Source organism: Drosophila albomicans, chromosome 3 (genome assembly GCF_009650485.2).
Source record: "Drosophila albomicans strain 15112-1751.03 chromosome 3, ASM965048v2, whole genome shotgun sequence".
NCBI lineage: Eukaryota > Metazoa > Arthropoda > Insecta > Diptera > Drosophilidae > Drosophila > Drosophila albomicans.
In genome coordinates, this window is record NC_047629.2 from 53,394,012 (window position 1) to 53,416,895 (window position 22,884).

The following is a 22,884-nucleotide window of genomic DNA, read 5'->3' on the forward strand; positions in this document are numbered from 1 at the left end:
AAGCACTACTACAATTACAATCACAGCCACTCAACTCAACCACAACCACAACCACATTGCCAAACATAGAAACACGCCCACAACAACAACAAGAACAACAACAACACACACATTTAACCGAGCTAATGAAAGAAATCGAGGAGAGAGACAACAGCTTCCTTCCTGTCTCTCTCGCTCTCTCTCTCGCTCAGCTCTTGAAACTAACTATAGAACTAATCCAAATCTCTCAATATAAACTAACTCTGATATCGAAGAAAAAGAAAAACACCTGAGTTTATTTATCACTTAAATCTGAGTTTATTTTTTATGTTTCTAACGCATTTTGAGTTAACTGATTTTACGTTATTATACTGATAAAGAAGGATTACAAATGATATACTTCACATAAGGTACAGCAGCCTTGAATAGTACAACTAGAAAAGAACGAAAAAAAAAACCCCAACAAACAAAAACCGAAATGAGAATTATGCCCATCCAAAGAGTTTAAGAGTTTCCTCCCCCCCTGAAGAAAAGTCGAGCATCAGGCTCAATACAGAACGATCAACAACATCTTTCAAATGAGATTCCCAAAAAATGCGCTAACTTGAAACTTGAATGTTTGCTTTAATCGTTTTAATCGAAAGATTATCCCCTCCAAGAACAAAATAATCGAAATTAACCGAAACTGATATCGATAGCGATATCGAAGCGAGCGCTGATTGTTGTAACTTTGTATGTTTGATTGATTAATGAAAAAAACAAAAACATAAACAGCTCTCTATATATATAGCATATACTATATCATATCAATATGTATTTGTATATATATATATAGATTGTTCTAGACTATCGTGTTATCGTAATCGTTGTAACGCTGTCGATAAAGTTGATAAAGATGATGATGATAATGATGATGATGATGGATGGTCTCGTGAATACGTTTCGATTGTTCTTTATTGTTCACAGGTTATCGCAGTGATATCCATACTATTCATAGTCCTGTCTACCATAGCCCTGACGTTGAACACCCTACCACAACTACAACACATTGACCATGGTACACCACAGGATAATCCGCAATTGGCAATGGTTGAGGCCGTGTGTATCACGTGGTTTACCCTTGAGTACATACTTAGGTTTAGCGCCTCGCCGGACAAGTGGAAGTTCTTTAAGGGCGGCCTTAACATAATCGATCTATTGGCAATACTCCCATACTTTGTTTCGTTATTTTTATTGGAAACGAATAAGAATGCAACGGACCAGTTCCAGGATGTGCGCCGGGTGGTGCAAGTATTCCGCATCATGCGCATCCTGCGAATCCTTAAGCTGGCCCGTCACTCAACGGGCCTGCAGTCGTTAGGCTTTACGCTGCGTAACTCATATAAGGAACTCGGTCTACTAATGCTGTTCCTGGCCATGGGCGTTCTCATATTTTCTTCGCTGGCATATTTTGCCGAAAAGGATGAAAAGGATACAAAATTCGTTTCAATACCGGAAACATTTTGGTGGGCGGGTATTACAATGACAACTGTTGGCTACGGGGACATCTATCCCACAACTGCACTGGGAAAGGTTATTGGTACTGTGTGTTGCATATGCGGTGTTCTGGTAATCGCTTTGCCTATTCCCATCATCGTTAACAATTTTGCTGAATTTTATAAGAATCAGATGCGACGCGAGAAGGCCCTCAAGCGACGCGAGGCGCTCGATCGTGCCAAACGCGAGGGTAGCATTGTCTCCTTCCATCATATCAATCTAAAAGATGCGTTCGCCAAATCAATGGATCTCATCGATGTGATTGTCGACACAGGTAAGTGATGCCATACATCTATCTCTTTCTCGCCAAAAAAACACTATTTCTGAAATATAAATACTTACTAATCTCTGCTGTAGCTTTAGTCTGCCTCGCCTTTTTTGTATCTTTGTATCTCTCTTCAAGTAGTTTTGTGAATCTATCTTTAGTTTCCCTCACTCGTTTGCTTCGCTTTTGCATGTACTCGTATTTCGTATTTCGCTTTTCATTTTCCTTTTCTATTCAGTTTTCTTTCTCTGAACTTTTCTATGAAGGCGTGTAAATAGCATTAAATAGTCGATCCAATTCCAAAAATTAAATATATTCTCTCCTTATTAGACTGCCGTAAGATGATAGAAATTTTCGGGCAATTCATTGCAAAATTTTGTACTGTACTTTTTAATCTAAGTAAACTAAATTGTTAAACTAGTTAAGCTAAATTGAATTACTTTTAAGTTTGACGTAGACCTTAGGCCGTAACTTACCTTTTAAACTTACCTAAATCTGCCTTACCACCTGCTCAACTTAGCTGCCGCCTTAAGCCAAAGCGGACACCAAACCGCCGCCGGTAAAACAACAAGCCAACACTAAGCTCCAGATACACTACGAACACACACACAAACACGATGGTCAATTAGTTAAATGCTTTTGTACTTAACGCAGAAATTAGTGGGGATTTCACTTGTACAAAGCCCAGAAGCGCACACACACACACAAAGAACACAGAGAACACAGACCACAGAAAACACATTCACTTGAAGGCTGCGCCTACAAGTAGGCAACATATTTTTAACTTCGTTACTCATACGCCACAAAGCAACAAGCAATAAGAAACTAACTCTACGCCTACTCTCCTACTCCTCCCGTTGTGTCTAATTTTAGGCAAGCAAACAAATGTTGTGCATCCGAAAGGTAAAAGACAAAGCACCCCCAATATAGGCAGGCAAACCCTTGACGTGCAAAGCGCTCCAGGTGACTAACAAAAAACATTGCGTATACGTAGCTAGCTAGCTATCAATGCAATCAATTCAGCAAATTAATCACTTTGTACTTTAACTCTAACTCTTATATCGAACTCAACTACTTACAAGTTGTAGTCTTTGCGCTTAGCTTAGAAATAAAAATACACCAAACCCCCAATAACAGCTTCAATATAATCTTCTTTTCCCGCTCTTTTAAGTCACTCTCCATATCAAAAATATCTTGTACATATCAACGCAATGCACAGGTCAGGTATTTATAAACGTTGCAGTTTCATTACAAATTAAATTCCGCAGAGCTGCAACTTTGAATAGATCCTCGTAGTTAGGAGTCTCTGTATATTTGCCATTCAATCGAAATTGTAGCATTAAGCGAATTGAATTTCAATTCTAGTTTACATCTATGTAGATTTTTAAGTGCCCCCCTTTTAATAAAAGGTTTGTTGCATTTGTTTAAGTTTAAGTTTGCATTGTCCGTAAGTTTGCTTAATTCATCAATTAGTTTTCGTTTTTGGCATTGATTTCATATATATTGCGCAGAAACAAAATTCATAATGATTTACTTCTGTGAAGAAATTGAGAAACGCTAAGCTTGATTTTTAATTATATAAAAACTAAACTAATTATTCACAAAACCAAAAAAAAAAAAGAAAAACAATACAATATTATATACATAGCAAATTTGAATGTTCAATAATAGAGTTGCCATTTCGAATTTAATTACTCGTACAAATTACAGTAACTAAATCTATATATATATACAATAAATTATATATAAATATATATTGAACCAATTGAGTACATTTTAGTGAATTTTCAAGTGCTGATTACATATACTCTCGTCAATCCCAACCATCCACATAAACTCGTAACTCGTATTATATGCTCATTTTCTTAGATTTCAAAAACGTAGTTGATAAAACTTAGCAAATGAAACAAAGAAGCTCTGGATAGAGTTAATTATTTGTGCAAATGTTATCGTGAAATGAATATACAAAGAAAGCAAACACAATAATAAGTCTATCCTCAAAGCTGAAATTGAAATTGAAAATGAAATTGAAGAACGAACTAAGCTTCAATAGTATACCAACAACTTGTTCTTTTCTCTGCTCTTCTTCTTCTTTTCTACTCCACCACACAATGTTAACTTCAATTTACCCAAAAAAAAAAACCAAAAACCAAAAACTCGACTCGTCGTGTTCACCTCAAAATATCAAATCTCAAACACACACACACATTATACACACACACGCACTTTGGTTGCCATTTGAATTCTGTTGCTAATCACACACATACGAAAAAACACACTCAAAACGAACAACAACTTTCTAACCAATCTTTGGATTCACAAGGCGAGAAAAATACTTTGATTGAGTCACCGCCGTTGCCCTCATTCGGCACGCCACGTCGGAGAGCGTTGTCGGCTCGCATTCAGGAGCTGAATCGCAGTTTGCTGGAGGAGCGCGAGGCGCAGCAGCAGAATAGCTCCAGCGACAACGAGGACAGTCGTTAGTCGCAATGGCAGGGCAGGTGCAACCACAGCAACAACAACCAGAACCCAAGAGCCACCACCACAACCATAAAACAGAAACAACCACAAGAACATGAACAACCAGAGCCACGTGACACTAAGCCTAAATTTAGCCTATAACTAAACTAGTTGATGAGAGAGAGTTATCGTAAAGCTAAACTGTTATTGTATATGTAAATTAGACAAATGCAACTTGTTATGTACCAACTACACACACACACACACACACATCGAACACAAACACACACACACTCAATCTAGTCTTAGCCAAAGAAAAAGTAAAAACGAATTGTTATTGTAAATGTGTATGAGAGCAAACCAAAGAACTTCCCTTTATACTCTATACCTATAGCTAAACCAAAAGAAAATCCAGTTCCACTGTTCATAGTTAGTGCTAGTTTTTTAGACATTGGCTTCCAGTTTGCCATTTGCCATTTGCTGCTAAGAAAACCCCAATCAAAAATCTAGAATCAATTATACTTGATGATGTACGCGAACTTCCGTTTTAGGCTATCGAAATTCAATGTTGTGATTAAATGTAAATGCTTCTAGGCGCCATGAATACAATCAGACACTCACACACGCCACAATCACACCCACACTCACACACACACATACACACCCGCTCATACACACATGCCGCTCTCTCTGCTTGTAAACACTTTGCAAGTGCCACGCGTTGCGCATACGCAACGTTGGCACTTGACTTTTTTCATTTCTCGTTGAAAGTTTTGCTGATTCTCGTATTGCCAACTTTACTTTATTATTTCTTGTTTTTTGTTCATTTTGTGGAACTAAATGCCATCAGCACTTGAAAATATTATTGAAATGTTGTAAGAAATGAAATGAAAAGTGTCGATAACGATCACTTATCGATAACACTGCTCCCAATTCGGTATCGCATCTGCTCAAATTTGCTGATGTTTTTTGTGTACATTTGTTTTCGTCACTACCTTTTTGTTGCATTCTTTCAGCTGCCAATTCGATTTTCATTTGCATTCTTCTACTATTTTTGAAAACTATAAAGCAAAACTTTCAAGAGCTTCTTCCATGTGTGTGTGTTTCCACCGTCGCGCATCTGAGTGACAGTGGAAACACGTGATGCAGGCAGCGTGATGCTGCTGTGTGTATGTGGCAACCTTGAACGGAGTGTTTCTCATTCCCAAAAATGCTAACAACACGCCACTTAAAATACCCAAAATGTTGACAAATAATCCGCGTAAGCACAATTTTAATTTAGTACGTAACTTAAACGTAGTTATTAACTAGGCCTATAACTATAGCAAGGAAAACCAAAAAGTGAAACTTCCAGGCATTTGTTGAGCACAATAGTCAAAAAAAGAAAAGATCTTCGGCAAGCCGAGGCGAATATGTCCTGACAGAAAGAGAAAAAGAATTTTTTCTGCCAGAACATACATTGAGAATCCCTCCAAAAGTTGATTGCAGATAACTGTAGTACTGATCCTGGGCCAGCAAAAAAAAACAAACAAGAAAACAAAAGTGGGTTCAATTGTTCCCAGCCACATTTAATGCGAAAACATAACAAAAGAAAGAAGTCAGCCTTATTTATGAAATTAGTTGTTGTAGCCGAAAGAGACTAAGCTTAGATTTATAATTTAGTGAGCGCATCAAAATTGTATGTAGCTAAAAACATATATATATATACAGACATACAAATTATATATATATATATACTTATGATATATATTCAATATATTTATAAATTGATACTTAGCAAATGATGGCAAAATGTTCCTAAAAATGCAAAGGTCAAAAGTTCAGAAATAAATCCAAGAAAGCAACCGCAAAAACAGCAAAAGCTTAATATTATAATAAATTAATTAAATTAACGTATAATATTAATATTAACAAATGCCTTATTTAAAAGCAGAACGCGCTTAGTTTGCAGCAACAAGAACAACTTAAAACAGCAATATATAATATTTTAATGTTTCTTTCCTTCAAATGAAACAATAAACTAAGACTACGTAAATACTTATTTATCCAATAGCAGTCGCAAATTGCAAAGCAAAGTTCTATTAAGTGTTTAACAAATTGTAGTTCTAAGCTAAACGCGCTGAGCAGAGTTAAATAAAGTTATACAAAAACCAAAAAACGAAAAACCCAAAAACAAAATGCGAAATATATAAAGCTCATATGTGAATAACTAAAGAAATAACTTAATGATTTGTTCCTTTATTTTCTTTGGGATTTCAGTTTAAACAAAACAAAAATGAAAAATATTTCTCTTGATTTGCAAATTGAATTCGAAATTCGAATATTGTTCAAATATTTCTATCATTGTGCACAGTTCGAAATTGTCAAGTAACAAAAATCGGATCGGATGCAAAATGTTTCAAGCGACATCTGCCTTTTACGTGCCTTTTACTTCTTTCTTCAAGAAATATGCTAAAAAAAAAACCGAAAACCAATTTAATTTCCGTGTGTGTGTCTCTCCTTTTTATTATCTTTCATTTTCCTTTCCTTTGTTTTGTGTGTCTCTCTAAAAGCGTCAAAGAGTGAAGAAGAAAATATAAACGCTGCATGCTTCTCTATCAATTCTATTCTATTCTATTCTATCTATCAACATCTTTATTGTATCGTATCGTATCGTATCGTATAGAAACTGTACGCTCCTTATGCTCAAGCCATGTATGAACAACAACAACAATAACTACTACCAACAGCAACAACAAGAACATATATTAAATTACTGTTACTAATCGAAATTGTAATCGTAATTCTCCCCCAACCTTAAAAAATACTTGTGTCTGTATTCATTGTATATCTGTACTACTGTAAAAGCCCCGCAACTTTGTGTGTCTGTGAATTAGCAATAAAACCAAAACCTAATACGCTGTATTTCATTTGACTTTGCTAAAGCGATAACTATCGTGCTGCTACTATCGAATCTAAACATACTATCGCTTGGTTTAATGTTTGGCAAGAAGCAAAGCGATGACTATCGTTTTGCTACTATCGTAACTAACTATCGAAACTAAACATACTATCGCTTGGTTTAATGTTTGACAAGAAGCAAAGCGATGACTATCGTCTTGCTACTATCGTAACTAACTATCGAATCTAAATATACTATCGCTTGGTTTAAAGTTTGACAAGATGCTGAACATGCGTTATACTCCGTTATATTCGTATCTGTGCTTTAATTATGCGACTCTCTGTCAAGCCTTGAACTATTTTGAAAATTTATACTCTATGCGTAATTTAATCCATAATCCCCAAGCCAATGAAAAAAGGTAAACAAACCATAAATTTGTCGCTCAACTAATTTAAGCTTTTCATCAGAAAGAGCTTCGCTCTCTTTCAATTTGATTTCATTTACCAAAACAAATAACAACGACATCAATTTGTGCTCTGCTTGTTATCATAAAACCATTCTACAAAACGAGAGTGTGAGAAGTTTATTTATTTTTATTGCGCATCACATAGTTTTCCGTTTGATTTGATTTGAGCATTTTAGCAAACCAAAAAAAAATACAATAAAATAAAATTACACTCACACAGACACAATCCGAATGCGTAAATGACCATGAAATGTGACTTTGTCTATGAACCAAAAATAAAGTCCTGTCTTTTCATACATTTGTTTTGCCGAGCAAACATCATAAAAAACTTTTATATATATTTTTTTCATTTTCTTTCAAAATCGTTCACTTAAATCATTTAAATCGAAGAAAATAGAACTAGATAAAATAGAGGTTAAATTGACAGCTTTTTTCTCTCTCGACTAATTCTACATTTAAGCGGCAGCTCTATAAAATTTGAAAATTAAATCCCTATTTTCCTCCAAAACTGTTATTTCGTTGTGCTAACCAACTTTAGCTAGCTCACAGTTGATTGTTAACTAGTCTCACTCTATACTTTAAAGATTACAAATAAATGTTGTTCTCATATATACACACACACACTTACACACACTAACAATTAGCTAACAAACAAATTATATTCGTCGTTTAATGTTGTTCTTACTGTAAACTTAACTACTGTTAACAAATTATACTCGTAAAAGTTTCTAGTCGTCGTCATTTAACCATCAACGTCGTCTCTCGCCATCGTCGTCGTGAATTACTAAGAAAAAATAGTTCATAGCATACTAACATTATCGTATAACGACATTCATAAAGTGCATATCTCTTTCTTTTATTCCTTTTAATTTGTATTTCGTCTCATCAACAAAACGAATCCCAAATACTCGTAAAACGCTCAACAACAATCATAAAAATATAAAACCAAATCCAACTCAACAAATGGCGAATGACAATTGCAAAACGGCTAAACAAATAAAATGAAACGTTGAAAATCATTAAAATATATTTTGCAAATGGCGACAAAAATGCATTCATGGCTTTTTGCGTGTGCTACCCCCAACATAAACAAAAAAAACAACCCGACAACAACAACTACAACACAACAACAATCCAACTCGAAACAACATTCAACTAATGTGTTGTGAATTCATTCCGAATGAATTACGACAAATAATCCTCTAACCCAAACACACACACGTACACCTAACACACACCTGCACACCCACACACACACACACATACACACACATTCGCAATGCAGAAAAACGCGAAAGTCACACACGATCACTGAAAAATTGGCACCGTTTAACCCACGCGCTACGCCGATCGCCCACAGGACACAATCTCTCCCAAACGGATGGGGATGGCAACAGCACCGAGGGTGAATCAACCGATCGCAATCCAGCAACCACAGGCACCGGCTGCTATAAGAACTATGAGCACGTAGCCAACTTGCGTAACTCCAACATGCACCACGTAAGTTTCAATCCAAGAGTGTCTCTCTTTGTCGATTGTTGTTGTATCGTATGAAACCACTTTAATCTATGCATTCCTATTAATCAATCCTCATCCCTCAAGTAAAGCCAAAATGGAGGAAATTCATCCTCCGATTTACCTATATAATATAATATATTAAATATATGTGTTTAATCTTTATAACCTCCAGTCATAAATTGTTATTATAACAAAGCGTATTTAATATAATTTAAATAATCAGTTGGGTCAATAAAGATGACATAGTCATAATAGCACATATTTTATATAAAATAATTTGGAAGATATAGACAGATATTCTGTATACCACAAATCAATATTTCTAATTGAATACAGCATAAATAGCATATTAAAAATTTTTATAATTTAACCACTAGTTATTTACAAGACGTATATTCTTATTTGGATTCGTAAATAAAAGAAAAACAGAGCAGTATTTGTCTTAAAATATACCCAATTAATATACCGAAATTTACTGAAATATTCGGAGTGTTATATTTGGTATATTGATATAGCTCCACATTCAAAAAAATATACCATAGATGCTAGTGTAAAATCGCTTGAAAATTACGCTTGATATTCGATATTTTTAGATTTGTCAGTTCGGAAGTGGGCATGACATAAATTTGTAACAAACTTGATCTGCATACAAATATAACATCCAATGTCGATTATATATATCTCTATCTCTTATAATCTCTGAGATCTAGGTATTCATACGGACGGACAGACAGACAGACAGCTAGACGTGGCTATATTGTCTCGACTATTGATGCTGATTGAGAATATGTATACTTTATTGGCTTGGAGATAACTCCCTCTACATACATTTCTTGAAGTCACAAATAATATAATTCCCTTATTGGTAGTGAATATAATAAATAGTTAGTTACCCCAACAAATTATGTAGAAGATAAGAAAAGATATTTCTAGTACTCGACCATTTTACATTTATATTAGCAAAAATAGAATATCACAAAACAAATTGATCATTTTATAATTATTAAAACAAACAAATATGAGAATATCTTAATTGAAGTAATAGTTAATAATGAAGTGCTTAGAAGTGTTAATCTTAAATTACACAATTTGTGACAGAAGTAATCTAATTAAAATAATACAATGTTACTCAGAGATACTCTTGAAAAAGTCTTTTCATATTTAGTGCTTTTATAAATCCAATTAATATCACAAAATATCTTAGTGTTAGGATATTAATTGAGTTTATAAAATCTTTAATTATGCTAAGACTATTCTCTAGACTATTAAAATAGGGTTGACTTTAGCAAAGTATTAGGAGTTGAGTAGATGGGAAAGGTATTTTCCATGCCGGTTTACATTTCGAATTAACCGAGTCTTTTTAATTAACTCTCGTTGACTTCTTTGCCACACTCGCACACAGCGCCGCGGCTCTAGCTCCGAGCAGGATGCAGTGCCGCCTTACAGCTTCGATAATCCCAATGCCAGACAGACCTCAATGATGGCCATGGAGAGCTACAGACGTGAGCAGCAGGCACTGTTGCAATCCCAACAGCAACAACTGCAACTGCAGCAGCAGCAACAGGAGCAAAAGAAGCTGCAGGCAGCAGGACAATTGCCAGCCGGAGGAGTGGCCAACAATCTGGCGATGGTGGCAGCTTCAAGTGCTGCCACAGCGGTGGCAACATCCAGCACTGCTGGACAGGAAAGTGGAGCAGGAGCAGGAGGAGGAGGAGGAGTTGCTGCGGGAGGACAGGCAGAGGATGCGATGACCATAGCGTCGAATCAGAAAGGATTGCCCATACAGATGATGATAACACCAGGGGTAAGTGAGGGTCGAGGGAACACAAGTGCTGGCAAAAGTCCAAGTGCTCGTATATCTTGAATATCTTAATGTTTTCAAAGTTCTTAAACCGTAACTATGTATTAGTAAATGTGAAGCCGTTAACTGGAGCTAAATACTATATATTTCAACTATTGTAAACAATACACACACTTACCATAACCTTAAATATATCTTATAATTATTTATCACCCAAAGTCTGAGTTCAGATCGGGACAGCATACTCTTTAGTTCTTTGGTTCACTTTGATATATACTTTTGATTTCTCAAATCGGTGGAACACTTTATTTTTGGTAGTCTCTAGTCTCTTATACGTAAATTGTTGCTTCACATATTTGTTTATTTTTTCATTTTCACAAACCACAACAACCAAACCACAAAATCTTTACTTACAAAACAATGCAAGAGCTAGCCTATTTTATAAAGTTCGATAACAACAACAACACATTTCAACTTTTAGATTTTACGGGGACGCAGTAAGGAGGTACATTCAAAGTATACACAAAGAACTCAAACTACTCTACTCTAATGCATACCTACTTGCCACTGCTACTATACTATACTCTTTAAATATTTCCAAATTTCCAATTCGAATAATAATGTACAAAATATATATTACAAAAGCAAATTAATGAAATATGATTGTTTCATCCAATTAATTTTCAGAGGCTGAACATAATGCTAAACTTTTTCTTTTTATTACCAAAAATGCAGATGAAATCCAAATTCGAGCTATACAATAATATATTGCATTTTAAGAATGTCTCAAAGTTTCCAAATATCTAGTCTTCATATATATCGATATGTGAATATGAACGCATTTCAGCTGCTAGAATGCTTAAGAAATTTTGCATAAATCTGCTCGTATATTTATTTCATATCTTTTCCTACCTTTTCATTTATAAGATTTTCCATCTTACTTGACTTGTTTACTTTTCAATTTATGTACTTTTTTTTCGATTCATATTTTACTGGCTGTATAATTAATGGGCGGAAATAATAAATTTATGAGATCATGGAAATAATTATTTGCCATAATTAATATGGGTAATACTTTTGTAGAATTTATGTTTATAAATAGCCTTTCCTGTTGAAAACTTGTTTACAAAAATAGCTTTATTAATGCTCAATTTTAATTTGAGAACTTAAACATAAAAGTATAGAAAATGAATGCCAAAAATTATCAAATTTGATATTTTGTTTTGTCATTTTGCAGTTCTTCTTTTGAAACATATTAAATGTTTATTTTAAAAACTTATTGAGTTAGATCTTTAGGCATTTCTTAATTCGAGAACTTAAAAGGAAAGGTATAGAATATTAAGGTTATATTTGATAATCTTTATTTTTGACATTTTTAATGTAATATATAAAATCATTAATATTATTTTAAAACTGAATTAGTTAGCTCTTTAGGTGAGGGTTTGTAATATATGTAATTTATGGCATTGCTTTTTATGTTTTCCTCTAATACCTTATATTTCTATTAATGATATGTATAATCAGCTATTTATCTGTATGTTTATTGCCATTATTGCCATCAACAACAACGAACCCAACATACACAAAGACACCACAACAAATATAGAATAGAATATATTTTACAGACACAAATATGAACAATAGTAACAAAATATATATAGTTAAAGAGGGGATTTTTATAAAGAGTAAATCGCTTGGTTCGCAATCTTTGCTTGGTCTTGCTGCTTGACGACTTCCTTTTGATTGACAGTTGCTTCATCGCTTTGAGGTTGGGGATGTGGCAACTCCTCGCTGAGTGGAGGTGGAGTGATGATCATGGGCACCGGCGTGGGACGATCAAAGTGCTGCAGCGGTTGACGCAACCTGTCGAGCAGCGCATGAAGATCAACTGTGAGCTTGGGTTGAACAATTCCTTCGGCTGCCTGCAGTCCAACCACTTGCGAGGACAGCGAGTCCACATCTTGGCGAGCAGCAAACAACAGCTGATCATGTGCCGCAAGTTGCAGCTGCGCGATCTGCGCTCTTATTGCAGCAGCTGCCACTTCTTGTTGTGCATTGTGCAACGTGGCTGTGATGGTGCGCACATGATTCGCTGAATCCTCGAGCTGTGCTTGCGCTGAGCTTGCCACAGCTTGTGCCTTGTGTATTTCTGTGGCTTCGAGTTGAACACGCGCCTGTGCCACATACAAATGTTGCACCAACTTGCGCAACTCTCTGCCACGCAGCTCAGAGTCATCGAGTTCAAATTGTTGCTGAGGCTGTTGCTGCTGCTGTTGCTGCTGCTGTTGCTGCTGCTGTTGCTGTGGGGAATATGGCGACTGCTGTTGCTGTTGCTGCTGCTGTTGCTGCTGTTGTGATTGCTGTGGATTGGCTTGATTCTGATTTGAGGAAAAGCGATCGCAGTCAGCTGAAGGTGGCAGAGGTGTCTGGCAAGTTGTGCTGCATGTAGTGCTGCAAGTTGCTTCATGAGTTTCACAACTCGTTGTAGAACTCATGCCATCGCATTGTGTGACACGCTGAAAGCCTAATAAATATACCATGTTTGAATAGAAAAAGTTCTAGTTGAGCGTAAACTTACCGCCATCTTCCGATGTGGCATCCCAGCTCTGTAGATTGTATTGTCCCAGTCGCTTCAGTTGCTCATCCAGCGTCCCGTCGACGTAGTCGTAATCGGCATTGCCTCCAGCTTGAGGCGATTCTCTTTTTCCGATCATTGCGGGATGCGGGCAAGTGCTCACTGCCCAAACAATTAACAGAGCAACTAGTCAAGTACATAGAGAAGGATTTAAGGCAACTTAACTCGAACTGTTTACTTACCAATCCAAAGCAGATTGCTTAAGCGCATTTAGAGCACATTTGGAGCAGCACATTTAGCTCGATACAAAAACACATCTGACAATCGATTCGAACTTGACTTTTGTGCCAGAGTCTTCCTTGATTTTAAAGACACACACACACAAAACAATCAAGTCAGAAAGTCAAGTGTACTTGGCTGTGAGGTACCCGGTATCCACTTTTAATATAAGTAAAACAATGCTGTATTTTTCATAAAATATACCAAATTAATATATTGAAGACTCTCTGAAGACTATTTTTGGTATAGACTGAAGTCTATATTTGGTCTATCCATAAGATTCAAAATATACCAAACTAATATACCGAAAAAGTCCAAAATATACCAAAAGCTATAGTTCGTCCATCGATTAACTATTAATTTAAAAAAAAAAAAACAAAGGATACAAAATATACAAAATATACCAAATAAATATACCGATAATACCAAATAACATATTATTGAAGACTATATTTGGTTTATCGATAAACTATTAAATTTAAAGAAATAAATACTCTACGAAGACTATTTCTGGTACAAACTGAAGTCTATATTTGGTCTATCGATAAACTATTACGTTAACAATAAACCATAGGGTACAAAATATACCAAACTGTTATACTGAGAAAGTCCAAAATATACCAAAAGCTATAGTTCGTCCATCGATTTACTATTAATCTGAAAAAAAACATAGGGTAAAAAATATACCAAATGAATATACGCAAAATACCAAAAATTATTGAAGACTATATTTGGTTTATCTGTAGGTTACAAAGTATACCAAATTGTCAACCAAGCCAACTAAAATTCGACTAAAGTAGCCGTTTTTTGCTATATAAAATGGGGATTAATGAAGACATAGTTATTACTTAATCGCTTTAGGGGGCATTAATGGGAGTGGCATAAATCTAAATCAAAGTTGTTATGCGTACAAAAATTTGAAGCTCTATCTCTCTGTAATTTCTGAAATTAAGGTTTTCATACGGACAAACGGACATGGCTGATCAAGAACATACAAACGTATACACTTTATAGGTATACATACATTTCCTGTAGGCATAAAGCTAGAATACCCTACGGATAGCAGGTTTAGATACTCACCTCACCCGGAACAGTTTTTACTTTAAACTTCACAAGGCTTTTCGCACACAACTTTTTTGCCTGGCATTGCATGAAGATGTAATCAAAATGTATTAACTCAATTTTTGTATAATAATAATATTTGTGTGTTTGTTTTAATTAGTGCATGCAATTTTGAGTGCGTGTATATAGTTAGTGATTTTGTATTTCTGACTGTTGTATTTCTGACTTTTTGCATTTACATTTTGCCAAAACCCTAAACCATACTTATAGGAAGTGGCCGAGTTGCGTCGCCAAGTGGCGCTCGAGAACCTGCAGAACCAGCGCATGGACAATCTGGAGCAGGATGTGCCCGTGGAATTCGAATGCTGCTTCTGTACAACCAAGGTAAAATCGACAACCACGACAATCGATTGATCCTCTTGAGCAAAATTCGATAATGTCACTAACCAAAAAAAAAAAACGTTCTCTAACAACAACACTCTTGATCTTTGACTCCTTTGCTTTGTGTGTAGTCCGCATGCTTAAACTAAATATCTCTCTTTTGATAAATATTCTAACTCTATATAACAGCACTTGCACTCTTTGTTTATGTGTTTCTGAATTATGTTTATTGTTTCAATTCGAACTATTTTGTAACTAAACTGAACACGCACATCATTAAGAAAATGAAGATGAATCGGAGTTAGGTAAACATCATTAAATATTTATATGGTATATAGTAGGAACCCAGTAAACTGCCTCCTCGATGTCCGTTCCGCACTCCAAAATAAAGTAGACCCAGTATTTAGTTCTACGCAAATGATAATTGATGCTGAGTGGACTGTGTGTACATATTGCAGGATCGCATTTGTGTATTTCACAACAGGGAGTATAGCATCAAGAGATTGGCGAGACCGCCGCCATCGCCAACGCATTATATGGCACTCAAACGCATGCTCGAGGAGGGCACGATCGATATCTTTTATCTGTGATCCAAAGAGAGAGAGAGACAGAGAAGTTTATGCACCCGTGTGACCATTGTCTAAAAGTGAAACCAAAAACTAAAAGTTCGTCTATTTGTTCGTGTTTTCATTTCGTTTATTTATTATTTATTCGTTACGATACTTTTGTTTTTATATTGTGTGTACAGCAGAAAACAAACAAAAAAACAAAAAACAAATGTGGAGAAAGTGCACAGCTGAGAGAAATGTGGCAAATTTTATGTTGACTTTGTTTCTTTTTTCATTTCTTTTACTTAAAGGGTTTGCCAGGATGTCAAGGCGAGTGTATTCCATTGCGTGCGAATAGCGTTTAGAGTAACAATTTCTTTAGAGCAATTGGCTAATTGAGCTGTCAATCAGTCGACGAACACACACACACATACACACACAGATACACAAAATTAATTTTAAAATTACTCAACGAAAAACAAAAAACACACATAATACACACACACATTGAATGTGCTTGAATAAAAATTGAAAAATTTACAATATATTATTAAAATTTAGAGCAACGAAAAACAAACAAACAAGTTACAAGTTACAAGTTAAATTAGCTTTAATTCTAATTAAATGAATTTTATTAATTACATATATTACATTACATTATATACTTATTATATTCGTGCGTGACGTGAAAGCTAAAGAAAGACATAGCAAATTCTAAGAATTTAATTAATTTATTTATTACTCCTCACACACAACAACAACAACAACAACGAGAACAACAAGAACAAGAAACAATGAAACAACAAAACAACATTATGAGAAATCAAAAACCAAAGCAGCATGTGTTATTATCTATTATTATCTATTATCTACAACTAAATATTTATCGAGTGTTTTAAGGCCTTAAGATGAGTTTCAAATTCAATTCAATTTCTTACACTAAGCACAGAATTACAATTAGTCATAAATCGTTTGTTTAATTAATTATTAGTAAAAATTAGTAGCAACAACCAACAAAGTTAATAACAAATAATACCAACTATAATAAATTATTACAATGTTATTCAAAAAAAACCCAAAACAAAACGAAAAAACAAATAAAAACAAATTGATTATTGATTTCAACATTTGATTCGCACTATTTTCTACTTCTTCTATTTAACTATCTATTGGCACTGAAAATCTTTTCAACTGATTTCTTTATGATTTGCAAAAAGGGAAAAACTTTTTTATTATAATTTCAATTAGCCTTTTGAGTTTGTACTTTGAGCGCTGGAAAAATTCCCCCAATTGAAGTTTATAATTAGGTAAGTAAATCCAGCAAAAAGCTCTTGAATTTGATTTTCTTTAATTTCGTTTTGTTCATTTTGAAATTTAATAAAATTAGTGCGTGAACGTTGCACGTTTAACTTTAACTTGATGCATTTTAGTTGCATGTTGAATGGTCTTGAGAAGCAGCAATCAATTTACAATTTACAGCAAAATTTTCCCCCCCTCAAAAAAATAAAAGTGCACAAAATGAAGCTAAATGCTACTGCTACTGACCACTGACCACTGAGCTGCGTCTTGAGCCTTGGGCTCAGCTTAAACACTCTTTGCTTGACTCGAGCACTCAATTTGCTCTGCCTTGCAGGACTTCAAGGAGTACACCGATGCAGAGGGCGTCATCTCGCTTCCAACCTCCGACTTCCACAAGCCCATCTGCCTGGAGATGCGCATGGCGGCGGCCAATCATCATCAACAGCAGCAGCAGCAGCTGCAGCTGCAGCAGCAGCAACATGCCAATCGGCAGGCCAATCAATTTGGTCTGTTGCAACCTCCGGATGTTGCCACCGCGTTGCCTCCGCCTCAACTGTTGCCATCGTACTCAAGTGCAGCGAATGCTGTGCCCATCATTTCGCAATCATCGTCGACATCGTCGTCGTATGGCACCACAACGTCCACGACCATCGCACTGCCACTGGAGGCCACTCAACGGCATTATGGGGCGCCCATTGCCAGCAACTTCAATCACAACTACAACAACAACTTCAACACGACGACAGTCGGAGCGGGTCTCGGAGCTGTGGCCAGCTCTGGCCACCAGACGGCAACTGGCAATGGATTGCTGCTGTTTGGCAACGGCAACTATGCGGGCATCTGCAGCAGCGTCAGCGGCAGCAACAGCAACAACAACAACAACAATGCGGATCTCGCCAGCGTCGACAGCTCGGACACTTATGCCAGCTGCCAGACGCATCCGTTTCTGTCGCAGGGCGATCTCACTGCCGACTTCAACGACGAGGCCTGCGCCTTGGACATTGACATGGACAATCTGTACATCAATCCCCTCGAGAAGGAATCCTGCCGCTCCACCAACATCAGCAGCTCCACGGGCTTCATTGTCGGCCTTCCGCCCACGGTCTCTGCCTCTGGTCTCTCAATGCGTGCGCAGGTCAAGAAGAGCGCCTCGGGTGACACAGCGCTGCGAAATCTTGCTGCTGGTGGTCTGAGTCCCTTGGATGATGTCTATCAGAACTTTGATGTGCAGGAGCGTGGCAGTCGTGTCAGCTTGAACGAGAACTCAGTGCCAAAGCATCGCAAGACGCGTTTCCAGCAGAGCTTCACCGCCATGCGACCCAGCTCGAGCAGCGGCGGCAGCAACAAGCCACGCGCTCGCTTCGAGGACACCAAACTGAGCGAGGACAATGTGCGCGGGGGAGTCGAGGGCGCTGCTGCCTCTGGCGGCTCTGCAGTGGCATCTGCAGCGTCCACAAGCGGCGCTGCCGCTGGCGTCGGCGGCAGCAAGAAGAAGCGCTCGGCCTTTATGCCGGGCAAGAGCTTAGCCACTGCCACCAAACTGATAAATCAGCGTTTGTTTGGCATACAAAATGCGGGCGCCAAAGGTAAGCGAGAGAAGCGATCAAGTTATGACAAGAAAATTAAGAACTTTCAGGGCATTTAAGCTACCGTAATTTAGAAGAAACACAAAAGTTTTTGGGGATAACAAGAAAAATGAGGTTTGGTTCAGCTTAGCATACTTAAACAAATACACAAAATTATATGATCTTTCGATCACATAATTCATTGCAAACTATAATATCAAAGAACGAGAAAAGCGACGTGTTCATTTCCCTAAGGCACTACTTGGAAAAGAAATTTATATAAGCAATTCAGAACTTCTGTCTATCAGCCGTTTTAGGAATTAAATTGGGCACAGAAATATATGAATATGTCGGATCTAATCACTAGTGGTTAACTTGAATGATCAGTTCCTATCGAATGTCATGGTACCTTATTGAACTAAAAAGAAATAAGAAAGCTACAGTGTGCTCGAAATACCCGCAACCCATTTTAAATAAAAGAAAACAGTGCGATATTATTCTTACATTATACCTAAAAATATACGACAAAAATACTAAAGTATGCCATAGCCATGTTTGGTAAGGAGAATAGTCAAAATATAACATAGCGAATAAAATAAAAATCAAATTGTCAGCCAAAGCTACTAAGACTCGTATAAAGTAGTCGTTGGTATATTTTTAATGTAGTACTATATACTAAAAATATACTAAAACAGGCTTTTGTATATTTTTAGTATTCTTGTGGTAGAAAGTAAGACTTGGAATATATTGAATATACCAAATATAGCTTTTAATATATTTTTAGTATTTTTACAGTATATTAATATGGTACATTTTAAAATTAATAGTGCAATATCGGGTATCTCACAGTCAAGTTCATTCGATTTTCGCTTTCTTACTTGTTTAGTAAATAGCAATGGAATTTTCAGAAAAGATTAAAAGATATATTTTCTACTTATGGGAACAAAAGTTTAAGCTTAGAATTACAACAAAATATTATGCAAATTTAACTGATGTATTATGATCCATAGATAGCTGAAATAGTTTAGGTAGTGTAATTTATTTCCTTAACATACCAATAGTATACTTAATACCGAAAGTATTTTTAAGAAAAGTTTTTACTTTTTCTCAGATTGAATTCTGTTTCAAGAAATTTTTTGAGTACTCTTTAAAAAAAAAAAAACAAGTATGAAAGCTACAGTCGAGTGTACTCGACTGTGAGATACCCGCTACCCATTTTGAATAAAAGCAATATATTTTGCGGTATTATTCTCAAAATATACCAAATATACTGCAAAAATACTAAAAATATACCAAATGGTATATGTGGTATATCGATATAGTACCGCATTCAAAATATACCATAGATGGCACAATATACCAGATTGTCAGACAAAGCAACTAAGACGCCTAGTAAGTAGGCGTTTTTGCCCATACAAAAGTATTTCTTTAATTACTGCGACAATTTTTATCTGATCGCAACCAAATTTTCAGGGATCATAACTACTATAGTTATTACTGTAGATCGTAACTCTAGCTTTAAAATTACGCTTGTTATTCGATTTTTTTGATTTGCAGGGGCGGAAGTCGGCGTGGCAAAAATTTGAAACAAACTTGATATGCGTGCAAACATAACAAATGCTGTCGAAAAAATATTATAGCTCTATCTCTTATAGTCTCTGAGATCTAGGTGTTCATACGGACAGACGGACAGACGGACGGACGGACAGACGGACATGGCTATATCGTCTCGGCTGTTGACGCTGATCAAGAATATATATACTTTATAGGGTCGGAGATGCCTCCTTCTACCTGTTACATACATTTCCTGCCGGCACAAAGTTATAATACCCTTCTACCCTATGGGTAGCGGGTATAAAAAATTTTCACCAATAAATACTTTAAATATAAATATATTGCTTACAGTTATGTCAGTTGATCATTAATTTAATAGCAATAGCATTATCTTCAATACAAAATTTTAATTTACTTATGAAATTTACCTTTTTTGTTACAGCCAAATTTGAGAGCAAGCATTCCTCATCGATAGACTCGATTGATGCATCGCCGAATCTGGAGCATCACAGGCGCTCCAAGTCGATACTGAAAAACAAGTCTGATGTCTCGCGCGTGCTGTCCGATCCCGAAAGCGAACGTCTCTTGGCGGACAATATGTCCGGCTCTGGCGTATCCGATAATGGCACAGTCATGGTCTGTAAAGGTATTTTACTATACATATTCCCGATTTAATTGGAACTTTTCTTTCGCAGGGCGAATCTGGCAGCGATTACTCACCGAATAAATTACCTCATTCAGTTTTAGCTAAGTCTATATCCCCACCACCCCTCAGGCATCGCACCCTAATGCATCAACGCTCCGGTCCCGCGACACTGCAAACGAAGCCAACCAAATTCCAAACTCCACGCTATCCCGAGGAGCAGGCACTGCGCCAAGTGAAGCCTCCCGTGCTCTCTCGCTCCTCTCTCTCGGCACAGACATCAACCGATGGTCGCTACGATCCGAGTCAGACCCGGGATAGCAGTCTGGGTGAGTAGCTGAAGAAATTTTAACTGAAATTGGCAAAAATTCCACTCATTGACTACTTCACTGAGTAATCCAGACATTTGGCTGTGAATACCAAGACAACAAAAAAAAAAACAAAAACAATTCTGTTCTATTCTCTATTCGCTCTGTCATCATTCTGCGCCGAACTCAACTGAACTGAACTTCCCCAACCAACCAAACTAAAACCAAAAGTAACCGTCTTCGATGCTGCATTCTGATCTAACCCAACACTAAAACCCACCCACAGACACAGATCTCTTCTCCAAAAAACAAAACACACACAATGAAGGATAAGGCGAGGATACCACCTGGCAAATGTATACAATCTCTATCTCTACTTGACTAACTCTTCCTCTCTCTCTCTCTCTGGCACTCCTTGTACACACCTTTCAGTACACCCGAGTCTAATTAAGTGTGCAGCTGGTAGCTTGCACCTACATGTCGCGATTATTGTTGTAATTCCTATTTCCAATTTCAATGTGAAGCTGTAGTAATTGGGCCTCTAACCACACACACAACACTTACACACACACAGACACGCTCAGCTTATTGTATAGCATACGTTTTATTTGTAGCACATTGAATAGAGTTATATGCACATACATATAGTAAGCCGATTCTAATAGCATCTTCTCTGGCAGACTCCGAGACAACATTCACCTCGCCAGCGAGGCAACAACCGGAGGCAACCGCAACCGCCGCAGCCAAGCCGCAGGATAATGCCGAACAGGAAGCAGAGGGCGACGGCGATGGCGATGGCGAAGGCGAGGGGGAAGCTGAAGGTGAGGGCGAGGCAAACGACGAGCAGCGTGCGCTGTTGCAGCCACAAAACCGCGACGAAGCGAGCAAGGACGATGGCAAAGGATCTGGAGGAGGAGGAGGAGGCGGTGCAACAACATCAAGCTCTGGAGGCGGGGCAACGTAGCAATTAGTGAAGACAGACACCAAGAGCGCTTAGTAGTTATTGTACTATATAAATATTATGAAATGATGAAATGAAATCGTAAGGGAAATCCCACACTCAAAAACACACTCAAAATACAACAAAATGAAAACAAGAAAACTCAAAGTGATAGCAAAGTTAGCGAAAATGGAATGTGAATTATATAAAAGCAATGAACAGTATCCTAGTCTAAATCGTGGTGCAGATAGGGAAGCGTTGACGTTGAATATTTTTACAAATACAATAACTGAAACCGCATAGAATCCAAAAACAATGAACAAGAACAGCAACTGAAACTACTCAAAAAGCAAAAAAAAAACACAAAACCCAAAAAAAAAAAAAAAAAACACCAAATATAAATAAATAATAAAGCAAATATCGTTGCAATGCCGCGCATGCCGTACAAAACAAAGAGAAAAACAGCAAAATATAAATACATTTTACATGTAAATAGAACCCTAAGCTAATGCTAATCTATTGTAAATGCAAAAACAAATTTATTTACAGCTTGCAGCAACATACATATTATATAGACGAAATCACCAGAAAAGCCTACAAAAAAGTGTCGAGAGTAAATAGAAACAAATAACAAATAATATTCATATTTTAAAATGCAACAAAACAAAACTCTTATATACAATAATACTATATATACACACATCCATTTTGCAATTACAATTCGCGGCATATTTACATACATAGGTATACAACAACAACAAAAAATACTACAAAAAAACAAGTAAAACAAAATAAATATTTATGAAAATACTAAGAATATTTTT

The 22,884-nt window shown here is 36.6% G+C and overlaps 2 protein-coding genes across 18 annotated transcripts in view; one reads left to right on the top strand and one right to left on the bottom strand.

Moving 5' to 3' along the window:
- LOC117572593 (potassium voltage-gated channel protein Shab) overlaps positions 1–22,485 on the top strand; it is a 77,538-nt gene extending 55,053 nt beyond the window's left edge. For 3 of the 17 annotated variants that reach the window (XM_052005745.1, XM_052005746.1, XM_034255489.2), the window contains exons 5-13: positions 946–1,789; positions 2,654–2,743; positions 8,948–9,087; positions 10,508–10,909; positions 15,093–15,206; positions 17,385–18,636; positions 20,612–20,805; positions 20,865–21,141; positions 21,801–22,485. In XM_052005745.1, coding sequence (XP_051861705.1) covers positions 946–1,789; positions 2,654–2,743; positions 8,948–9,087; positions 10,508–10,909; positions 15,093–15,206; positions 17,385–18,636; positions 20,612–20,805; positions 20,865–21,141; positions 21,801–22,084 — 3,597 coding nt within the window. In that variant the 3' untranslated portion in view covers positions 22,085–22,485. Of the gene's footprint in view, positions 1–945; positions 1,790–2,653; positions 2,744–2,951; positions 3,286–4,103; positions 4,351–8,872; positions 9,088–10,507; positions 10,910–15,092; positions 15,207–15,661; positions 15,869–16,062; positions 16,857–17,384; positions 18,637–20,611; positions 20,806–20,864; positions 21,142–21,351; positions 21,477–21,800 lie in introns of those variants that run through there. The other 14 variants (XR_007955077.1, XM_052005749.1, XM_052005747.1 and 11 more) reach the window with 14 other exon arrangements.
- Positions 12,542–13,821, bottom strand: LOC127565728 (mediator of RNA polymerase II transcription subunit 15). Its single transcript, XM_052005758.1, has 3 exons — positions 13,724–13,821; positions 13,485–13,667; positions 12,542–13,430 (listed from the first exon to the last, which is right to left on the bottom strand). The coding sequence occupies exons 1-3, from the start codon at positions 13,749–13,751 to the stop codon at positions 12,583–12,585; spliced, it is 1,059 nt and encodes a 352-aa protein (XP_051861718.1). The 5' UTR covers positions 13,752–13,821; the 3' UTR covers positions 12,542–12,582.
- Positions 22,486–22,884: the final 399 nt, after the last annotated feature.